This window comes from Cervus elaphus, chromosome 14 (assembly GCF_910594005.1).
Source record: "Cervus elaphus chromosome 14, mCerEla1.1, whole genome shotgun sequence".
NCBI classification, from domain to species: domain Eukaryota; kingdom Metazoa; phylum Chordata; class Mammalia; order Artiodactyla; family Cervidae; genus Cervus; species Cervus elaphus.
In genome coordinates, this window is record NC_057828.1 from 59,651,046 (window position 1) to 59,662,221 (window position 11,176).

Sequence of the window (11,176 nt, forward strand, 5' to 3'; positions counted from 1 at the left end):
ATGGGTGTGGAATAAATGTTGAGTGATTGAATGAACGACTATTCCATAGGCAACAGATAGAGCTACCATTCCCATACCTAACTCCCCAGAGCAATTTAAACAGAAAACATCACCAGGTAATATAACATAAAGAAGAAATTATCTTTACTCTTGAGAAGTCAAGTCACAGGGACAGGACAGACTGACAGCCTTTCCTTTCTGTATTGCATCACTGACGCATAGATATGGCCACTTCATTTGACTGGAACACAGCCAACAGCAACAAAAGCTTTCCTGTAGGTATCATCAAACTCATATATCAGAAGAAGAGCAACTTAGCCTCTCTCTCAGATTTAGGTATTTACTTTAGGTTGATTCTACAAAACTAGACACATGAGGATGTCTCTGTGTGTGTGGTGTTGTGTGTATGTTGAAGGAAGTTCATTTAGTAAAGAAGTAAATATCCCAATGCAAAGAGCTTCCGTGTGAGTAAAAATGAAAAATATTCAAGTTAATGTCTTTGTATTCTCTAATTTATCAAAAGACAGAGAAACTGGAATTTTATAAAGGTTTTTTTTTTTCCTTCTGTGAAAATGGTTAAAATAAAAATTAAAAGTGGCTCTTAAAGAAATAAGCTTTAGGTATTTGAAAAATTCACTTGTGTGGAACACTGTGATGATACAGGAAAGTGAAGTGCATGTGTGAGTAATGAAGATTTCACCTACTGACGCGATGTGCAGAGAAACCGATCCTGTAGCCTCCCTTGAGGAAGCTTCCTGTGGGGAAGAGTGACGTCCCAAATCAGACAGCTTTCAGTTATTGTGATTTATGTCTCCCAGTCTACATCCAGTCTTCAGATACTTTAAAAACTTTGAATCAATTAGGCATTTTTCCCTTCCTATTTTTTCCATTGTAATTTTGGACTCAAGCTGTCAAGCTTCCCAGGCACATGTTGCCATAGGAGACTCTGTTTGTTTAGGGTGGAGTAGTTGTTTTTTGGCAGGTTAGGGGAGGAACAATTAATTCTAATAGGTATACAGTAAATTAAATACTTGGGTCTTTCCAACCTTTTCTTTGTATTTATGCTCCTTTTTTATAAATTCCCTTCTCATCCCAGATGACCTTTAAGAATATAAAAGAAGCAATTTTAAGAAATCATGTCCAGGCTATAGCCATTGTTGTCCAGTGGGATCTACAGAACCTAGACCTAGACCATTTCTGCTCTTTTCAACACATCATCCCTAATGCTCTTGAGATGAGAGAGGCCATCCTTGGGGAAGAGATTGGAAAGAAAGACTCCAAAGGATCTCTTATTAATCTATTCAAATGTCTAAGTTGTTCTTATGAAAAGGAAGATCTTTTTCAGATCTCCCTTTAATCCTCCATATTGAAGCCCATGCCTTTATAATGTGGGAAAAGTATTTTGGGTGCTCTTTGGATTTTTATAGACAATTACATGAAAGAGAAAGAAGGAACAGATTAAGTTTTGCCAGTGAGTCAGTCAAGGTTGGAGGAAAAGTAACAGATGCAGTGTTAGATGAGGAAAATATACTCCAAACACACGAAAAAGAAAAAAAAATCTGGGGGAATCTCAGTGGGATAAACTTGGTCCTCCCAGGAGAACCCGAGGCATCTATAGGTGTTAAGGATGTGGCTAGTTGCATTTTGACTCCTCTTATTCGGCTGTAATTGTAGATTCAAGTGCTCATTGTATAGTTATTCCAAGTTCTCCAGAGCCAGAGCAATGGGCTCCAGCGTTGAAGACAAATGCTCATCTCAGAATCTTTGTCTTTTATCCCAGGGAGGCCCGTGTTGAGAACAGAATTCATTTTCACTTCCCACTCTCAGCTGACATTGCTGTGCAGCTGTCCGACAGCTGTTGAGTTCCCCCCACAAGTAGCAGCTTCTCAGGGGCTGGCAAACTGGTATACATCTGGAATGGTGTTCCAGTGACCTCTGGACCCCATAGAATAAGTCAAAACATTGAAGTAATCACTTGGATGAACTTGTTCTGATGTAACGCAATTGCTGAAAATTATTTAATGGCTTTTTTTTTAAGTTTAGTGATCTATCTCATCAAAACACAGTGAAATAAGGAACAGTCATTCTATTTGACCTTTAAGGAGGGTGAGGGAAGAGAAAGTGATTTGAACGTGGGAACTGAAAGGTGGCCTCAGGATTCAAGAGTCTACTGACCGTCTGTGGCCCCAAGAGTTTGATCACGAGATGTTTCCTGAGCTTCACAATTAGGCATCCACTCAGGATGGGGAGCAGCTGATGTGATTGAGTAGGTGGGCTGGGTTGGCTGGTGTGCCTTCCAGGATGCTGCGGGACACTGTTTCCTTCCAGGAGTGGTTCTAGAGAAAGGACGCATTGGGCTGCTGAGCAATTTTGTAACCGCGGGTTGCTGTTCTTATCATACATTCCCTTTGGGGGTGAAACACTCCATTAACTCTGGTTTGGCCTGGGCCCCTTTCCCATTTTGGTTTCTGTTAACTTGTAGCAGTAACAGGAGTAGATGGAAACCGTTTGGCTTACTCTGCTCTAACCCTGTGTCTAGCTGCTATGCATGAAGTAGCTGCACAAGTGGGATGACTTGTGTTCCAGCACTGGTATAGCAAACCCTAGGACCATTGCACTCTGGACAGACATCATTTGAGTCAATATAGCAACCCAGAACTGGGTCTCTAAGTACAAATACCAGAAGAAGAGCTGGAGGTTATGGTCCTTAATCTGTGTTGTTGTTCAGTCACTCAGTTGTGTCCAACTCTTTGTGACCCCATGGACTGGAGCACGCCAGGCTTCCCTGTCCATCACTCTCTCCCAGAGTTTGCTCAAGCTCATGTGCATGGAGTCAGTGATGCCATCCAACCATCTCATCCTCTGTCATCCCCTTCTCCTCCTGCATTCAGTCTTTCCCAGCATCAGGGTCTTTTCCAATGAGTCAGCTCTTTGCCTCAGGTGGTCAAATATTGGAGCTTCAGCATCAGTCCTTCCAATGACTATTCAGAGTCGATTTCCTTTAGGATTGACTGGCTTGATCTCCTTGCTGTCCAAGGGACTCAAGAGTCTTCTCCAGCACCACAGTTTGAAAGCATCAGTTCTTCAGTGCTCAGCCTTCTTTATGGTTCAACAAGCAGCAAAAAGTCAAGATACATGACTTTTAATCCCAAATTCTACTTGACCCTAGCTCTGTGACCTGGGGTGATTTTTGTCATCTCTATCTCCATTTCCTCACTGATGAAATGGAACTGTTAAAGCCAAATTTGCCTGATGCACAGCTTTTCTTGATGACCAACAGAGTTAACACATGTGAAAATATTTTTTTTTAATTTTCTTGTATGTGAAACTATTCTGTAACCCACATGATATAAAGACCTACTATTACAAGAAGGTGAAAAACTTGATCAAAAAATTCAGTGAACCATTCTGGACCCTAGAATAGGCCAGGAACAGATGCTAGGTGTGAAATTTGTCAATTCCTTAGATCCAAGGGTCTTATCTTGAGACTTTTCAACTTCTTGAGTATGTTGGGTCCATTTTGACCCTGCCCTTTGGGTGTTCTCCCGTAATAATGTATCTTGAGTTCTGTAGATTATTTTGAGGTGGGGTGAGTGGGAGAAAAGGGCGAAGCAGAGTGAAGTTGTACTTAAGACACTGACCTGCCACCTCCTTACCAGCCTTTCCAAGCAGATGGTTGGTGTGACACCATCAACAACCGGGCCTACTGCCACTACGATGGGGGAGACTGCTGCTCTTCTACACTCTCCTCCAAGAAGGTAAGTGAGGGCACCTGGGTGTGGGAGGAGAGGGTAGTAGCCCCAGAAACAGGCAGGGACTTCAGCTAGCTCTGCTTCGTGGTGCATCATGGCTTTTCTTCAACAGTCCAGAAGACAGAATGATAACGAGCAAACATGAGAGCTTCTACAGTGACAGGATGAAGGGCTGTAATTTTAGGATAAGTTGTTAGAAAACACTACTTCTGTCACTGTCAGTCCTGCAACTGATTCAGAAAAGCCGTGCTGCTCCTCAGAGATTCACACCTGTTTATTATTGTCCAGGAAATGTCTCTATGAGCAGAGAATAATGGCTTCCACTCCTTGGGGAGGCAGGGTTACCCATGAAGTGGTATCTGTGCATCCTCAATCTATCAGTCATATCTGATTCTTTGCAACCCCATGGAAGGTAGCCTGCCAGGCTCTTCTGTCCATGGGAGTTTTCAGGCAAGGACACTGGAGTGGGCTACCATTTCCTACTTCAGAGCAGAGCTTCCTACCTAGTGCTTTAAATGTCTCCAGTTATTATTAAATCTTCATAGCTAAATTAAAAATCCTTTAAAGTGTGTAGCAAGCATATTGCAGGTATTTGTTGAGCAACCATCACAAGCTCCCTGGAACATTCCCCAGACTGTATCCTAAGCAGTAGTTCTTTTCTCCATTTATCCTGTTGCTCTGGGCTTTATAAAATTAGAAGATATGCTCAAGCTAAACATATAAAATAGAGTAGGCTGAAAACTTGGAATGATATGAATGAAAACCCAAGAACTCCAAAGATATTTGATGCTAGTTGGCTGATTTGATGAATCAGAAATATACAAGAGATAATGTTTTCTTCCTTGTATGCATCTCCATAATAAAGTCACACCTACATGATTAGCTGTACACAGACCTGAATACTCCTTCTAAGAGATAATATTTACTGATGACTCACTCTGTGCTAGGCATTGTTCTCACTGCTGACATGAATTAACTTATTTAGTGCAGAAAACTCAAGGGCTCATTGTGTCATTGTTGAGTTTGCTCTAAAATCCATTAAATCCCAAACTATGAGAAAGAGATCAAGAGCTTGGATTGCAGGTAAGAAATCATGCCAACTAGTTCTTGGTCTCACTTGAAGAAAGTAACTGGTCATGGGTCCCTTTTCTACCCAGGAAGGCATAACCACTTGAGAAGAAAGCAGTCAATTCTCTCCTTGTCTCCATCTCACATTCTGAAGTTCTAGGGTTTGCCTTGAATGGATTTCAGTGACTGTGGCCAGTATACACATGAGAGATAGAAAAATCATTTCACCCTTGTTGACTCTTAAATTAGTTAATTCATATGTGCAAATATGCTGGGGAATTTCATCAAACCCCACCACCCATTCTCTGCCTAGTCACCGACACTGTCTCTTCAGTGCACTTGGACTATTAAATGATACCCTGATCTATTTTTGTTTCATCCATGCCCAAAGAGCAGAATCTTTGTCACTTTTATATCATATCTCCTAAACACCCACTTCTCTCTGAAGCTAATTATGGACACTCAAAATGTATGGTTATCTGTTGGTAGCAGTGCAAACAGGAAGAGAGAAAATGTTGCTGGGCTGTCTCTGGCCTGGAGGAGGGATAATCACATGGCAGGAAGGCAATCTAGCCACAAACAATCAGTAGAGAGATGCATTGTTTCACCAAACCTAAGTATATTCTGGGTTCAAGAAGGGCAAAACCTCAAGCTTATGAAAATAGCAGTGATGACCCTATGGCCCCAAGAACACCAAGGGAGTAGAAAACATAGAGCTAGGTTATAGAGTCTTGGTTTTCTAGGTAGTAGTGTCATGACCTTGAGTTAAGGCACCCTACCTCTCTTGACCTTCCCTCTAAGAAAAAAACACTAACATTCATCTTACCTACTTTACAGGGATTTTGTGAAAGCGTTAGTGGTAACATTAGAAGTAGTAGCAACAGGTGTTAGAGGTATGTAGAAATATGTTTTTCATATCCAACATCTTATTGAAACCATCCAAACACCCTCTGAGGTAGATGCTGTTGTCCTCCCACTTTATATGTAGAGAAAATGAAACAAGGTTTACCTTGCCTAAGGAGACATGGTGTGTAAGTGAAAGAACTGAGTGTTAATTTCAGTTCTGTGATACTGACCTGCTATCCCACACTTCCTCTGGGACCAAGTGAGAAAAGCGAAGGCTGGTTGAAAGTGTGAAGCTTGGTGCAAAAATGGGTGATTTCAACTTCTCTTTGCTTTCCCTTAGGTCATTCCATTTGCTGCTGACTGTGATCTGGATGAATGCACCTGCCGAGACCCCAAGGCTGAAGAAAACCAGTAACTGTAGGATCAAGCCCCTCCTTCCACTGCCCTGGAGGCAGTAAGAAAGAGGGGCCTCCACAAAAGGAAAGAAAAGATGAGTGAAAAACAAAGGGCATAAAGTGAAGGAAGAAGAACATGAAGGATCTTAAAGCAAGAGGACATTTATAGGTGCCAACTATTGTATCAAGTATCCCAAGTAAGGAAGAATCATAGGCAAAAGTTTCTTCAAAGAGGCAGTTGATTTAAAATGGAAAGAGAAATATGATAGATATACAAGAGCCCTCCTCCCCCATTTATATTCTATCCAATCCCACCCTCAACTCTTGCCCTGCTCCCTACTCTGCACCCTGCCAACTATTCAGCCCCACCCAACTTGTAAAACAATACCAAAACACTAGAAGAGCAGTTGCCAGGGACACTCTGTTGATACCCATTTTGAATGGATTGCCATCTTTCAGGGCTCATCTAATCGAAACTGGCTCTCTCCCTTTCTTTATGTAGTCTCCCTTAGTAATAATAAGGTTAGTTATTAATTCTTTATAAGTATTTAAACATAATGATATAAATATATTATATATATTATATTTTTTGCTGTCTACTAAGCTAAAAATTATCCATTGTTCCACACATGCTGCTGTGAAGTTCACATCCAAAATGAATGCTGAGGGTTTGAGGACTGCGTTCTTCTACCATCTTTCTATTCATAGGGATTAGCAGGTTGAGAGAGAACTGGGGAAGCAAAGAGAGAGATTGGATGGAGTTTTTGATGATCACATATCAGCTAATCATCTTTTTATGAGCTGAGAGCTGGGCCCAGTTTGAGGAGATGGGGGCTTGGAGTGATAATACTAAGGGGCATGGAAATGTGGGTGGGGGTATCCATCCATGAGGGGTCCAGGAAAACTAGACTATGATTCTTGAGTTTCCATCCAAAAAGTACTTCTCTTCTCTTCTCAGAACTCGTCACTGCAGTTGGTGAGACCCAGGGTTTTCTGCACTTCCACAGGTGCCTGTTCCAAAGGTGGCTTTTGGCCAGTCAACAAGTCTGTATGCAGGTTCACTTTCCTGTCACCAGGATTACAGGAACCCATGCTTTTCACATACTTGGTCTGTGGTCTCCCTTCTTCTAAGTCCCTGAGCCTAGCCATCATTCACAGCCATGTGGCCACATGACTAACTGGGGGAGAAAATGTCAAGGAAATGACATGAGGGAAAGGTGAGAGTAGATGGAAGAATAGGCAGGGATGAAGGAGCTGACAGAGGCCATTCACAGGGTAGACACTGGGGTCAATCAGAGCCCAGGACTGGAGGACAAAATCAGTCAAGGAGACTCAATTTTGTTTCAGGTCTCCACAGCACACCACAGGGGATCCTCTGAACAATGCAGAATGGGAGATAAAAATCTATTCAAGTGCTTTGTGTCAAATCTGTGTCCCAGAGAGCTCCCTTTGAGTGAGTTCTGAAAATACATGGAGCAAGGGTGACACTCTGTGGGGAGAGAGAAGAATTTCAACTATTTAGAGTCCATTTTGTCATTGTGATCCTTTCTTGCTCAATAGATGGACAGTGTGTGAAGTGACCATGTTAACCTGCCTCTGTCTACAGCCTGGGCTGACTCTTTCTGCATGTGGTCTATTGCAGCTGTTTTTCTGGGGGTAATGATTGATGGAGTAGGCCTTGGAGAAAGAGAGTAAGGAGCTAGTTTCTTTTTCAACACCCCAGCTTATCATCTCAGGAAAGGAAGAACAGGCAAAAGTTCAAGGGCAGTCTTGGTCTCTCTCGATCACCTGCTCTTTGCCTCCAACCAGTTTTCTACTCTTCCCATCAACACTGAAGCCTTGGCTATGCAAATAGAAAAAAGGAATTATTATCTTCCCTCCATCTTGAGCCAGACTTCATGTAGGAAAGAACAACATTCTGGAATGGAATAAAAAGAAGGGGATATACACAGATTTATCTATGGGGATCTAAAAGGAAGGTAGCAGAATCATGGGGGAAGGTAAAGAGCCAGAGGCTGCTGTCCAAAACCCTCTTGTCCTCTGTATTCCCAGCCATAACAGAAACAATAGTCTAGATACCTACTCTTCCTTATCTGGCTTCACATTTAGTGCTCTCAAGAAGAGAATATTTATTTCTGGGATTCTGATAGGCTTCCATATGGAAAAGGAGAGTAGACAAGTTTCAATTCTTCATTGTAAAACAGTTGTAAAATCATTATCCAAATTTCCTGAAACATGTCAAACTCCGTACAGGGGAATCCTGCCATGTCTGAGGCTGAGGTAGCAGGAGAGTTATCCTGGGCATTGCTCAGCTCAAGAAGGTTACAGCCCCCATTACTACCCACCCCCACCATGGGAATGTGGAACCTGTGGTTCATGATGGTGTGAGTCTGGCCTCAGTCTCCCCACAGGAGTAACCATGAGAACATTTCTCTTTTGTACTTCATTTTAAAAAAAATTTAGTCTCTGTTGGCAACACCTGCTCTCCATCACTGCCCTAGGAATGTGAGAGGAGGGATTTGGGGGTGTGTGGAAAGCCTTTTTGACTACAGCCTGAGTCAGCCCTGGCCATTCGGAAACAGCAAGTTCTTCCAGCCTTTTCCCCTGGAGCCTAGTGTTTTGAGCTCCTCCAGTCACAATAAAGTTGAAGGTCTGAGATGCCACAGTCACAGATCCCCAGTGGATGTCAGCTCACACTCAATCCACATGGTGGTCTGCATTCTGCTGCTCCTCCCCACTCATGGGGTCACAGAGAGCCTCTCCCAGAGGCACTTCCCTCCATTTCCCTGTTCCAAAATCACTTCTCTGCTTCTTCTTTTTCCTAGTGACTAGGAGCTCTGGGGTCCAGGTTTCCCAGGGCTGGATGATTCTGGCAATTAGTATGACAGCCTCCAACCAGATAGATGAGAGGACAGAGTGAGAACTGTCAGCTGGCAAACCTGTATATGAAAGTAAAGAGCTATTCTTGATTCTCTCCTCTTCTTCCCTCCATTACAAGGCATTGGGTTTGGCACGTCCTCTCCTCTGTGAGATCACTATTGAGTGCATTGATTAGCACTCCAAAGGGATGGTTTGATTGGGAACACAGTGAAAGGAGCTGATCTACTGTATTGTAACGTAAAACAGCTACAGTCAGTTATTTTGTAAGATTATAAGATGTTCATTAAAAAAAAATCAGCACACAAAATAGGATGTGTCTTATTCTTTGTTTAAATCATTTCATCACTTCCAAATTGTTTTTCATTTACTCATACCAGGTCCGGACATCCATCATTGATCAGTTGATTGATGAGTTCTTTCAGTCACTTAAAAACTATTTATTAAGTAAATGGTATGCGTAAGGAAGATAAACACGAATGTTTACAAGAAGAGATGACATATACAAAAGCAGAGTACACAGTAGTCATGTTAAGTGCCTCATGAGTTGTAGGAATAAAATGCAAGAATCATTTACAGTTCAGGGGAAGTAGCATCACTCCTGGATGCCAAAGGGAGGAAGTATTTGAAAGATGGTCCATGAGGGATACACATGAGCTTGACAGGCAGAAATGGAACGGGGACGAGAAGAGTCCAGGCAAAGTGAAGAACAGGGATAACACTATGGAGGTAGGAAAAGAAAAGGCTGGGAGACAGTGAACATCTCTGGGGCATCTAACTTAGCTAGAAGGCAGAATTCAGCTCACATGTGCCCCACATGTGGCAAGCGCAAGCTTATTTAATCCTCACAGACAGATCTACAACTTCCATTGTTTCATTTCACAGATGTGGACATCAAGGGTCGGTGTAAAGAAAATTGTTTATGGTCATATGCCAAGAGTCAAGCTTGGTTCTGTGAGACACCAGGACATAAAAAAGAAAAGAAAAAGTGATGGTTCATAGGATGGGAAAGGGTAGAAGTGGAGAGAAATGTCAAAGACGATGTCTCTGCATTCTCTTTTTACCCATAAGGATTATTCTCACTGGCAGAAAAGGGAAGCTAGGAGGAGGAAGCTTTTGAAGAAAGAGAATATATTTGCTTTTTTATAAAATCAGTTTAAAAGCCAGATAGATAATTAGTTGGAATTTTCACATAAAGCAGTGTTTAGCAACCTGGGGGAGGCTTCTGCACCTGGGGACAGCTTGCCAAGGTCTCTGGCCCTGCCGCGTACCACCTGGCTGCCAGAAGGGCTGGGCGATTATCTCAGTATATCTATGAGCTGTTTGGGAAGTCCTGCAGAAGAGATAGTTAGATATGTGAGCTTGGAACTTGAGAGAGGGGTGTACAACTAGAAGCAGACATTTGAGAGTGAAAATTATGTCACCTGACATTTTCTTCATGGGTTGCAAAATACCTTCATATGCTTTATTCTACCCATGGCTTAAGCAGAAGAACGTCTTCTAAATTTCCATTTTACAAATAAATAAACTGTGTATTAGAGAGGCCATTGAAGAATTTAAGTTCATATAACTAAGTGCAGGTTGGGATAGGAATCCAAGTTTTCTGTCCCCAAATGTGATGTACTTTCCACGAAATGAAGTTCAGTCCACTCGACCCACAGTGAACCCAGACTTGACCAAATGGAATGGGAGAAAGTTAAATGTCTTTTTGCTTGTTTATGTTTCAAGGCGCTCGTTGGTTTCCTAGTGGCTTTCTTGGTAGCTGGTGGTAGGAAAACTGAGAGCAAACCTTCTAGAGCATCATTCCAGGGCCCTCTGCTCATGCCAGGCCCTGAGTATAAGCAGATGCCTTGCACGTGCCAGTTAGGCCAGCTGAACTGAGACGTCTGGCAAGGCTGCCTTCTCCCTAATAGCTTCCCCTGGGAGAGTCCTGGAGAAAGACTGGTTTCCATTGACTGACAAACTTAAATGACATGATGAGTCACCCATCAGCTGGGAGACTCACTACTCTTTGATTCCTGCCAACCAGATAATGAGGGGATCAGGATGGGAAAGAGGGCAATGTGGGTTTTTTAAAAAAACTTTTTATTTTGTATTGGAGTGTGGTCGATTAACAATGTTGTGATAGTTTCAGGTGCACAACAGAGACTTAGTCATACATACACTTGTATACATTCTCCCCCAAACTCCCTGCCCATCCAGGTTGCCACATTATATTGAGCTGAGTTCCCTGTGCTA

The 11,176-nt window shown here is 42.4% G+C and overlaps 1 protein-coding gene across 1 annotated transcript in view; it reads left to right on the plus strand.

Moving 5' to 3' along the window:
- PAPPA2 (pappalysin 2) overlaps window positions 1-9,248 on the plus strand; it is a 294,324-nt gene extending 285,076 nt beyond the window's left edge. Inside the window, exons 22-23 of the mRNA XM_043923373.1 lie at window positions 3,660-3,758; window positions 6,007-9,248. Of these exons, the coding sequence (XP_043779308.1) occupies window positions 3,660-3,758; window positions 6,007-6,081 (174 nt within the window). The 3' untranslated portion in view covers window positions 6,082-9,248. The remainder of the gene's footprint in view (window positions 1-3,659; window positions 3,759-6,006) is intronic.
- Window positions 9,249-11,176: the final 1,928 nt, after the last annotated feature.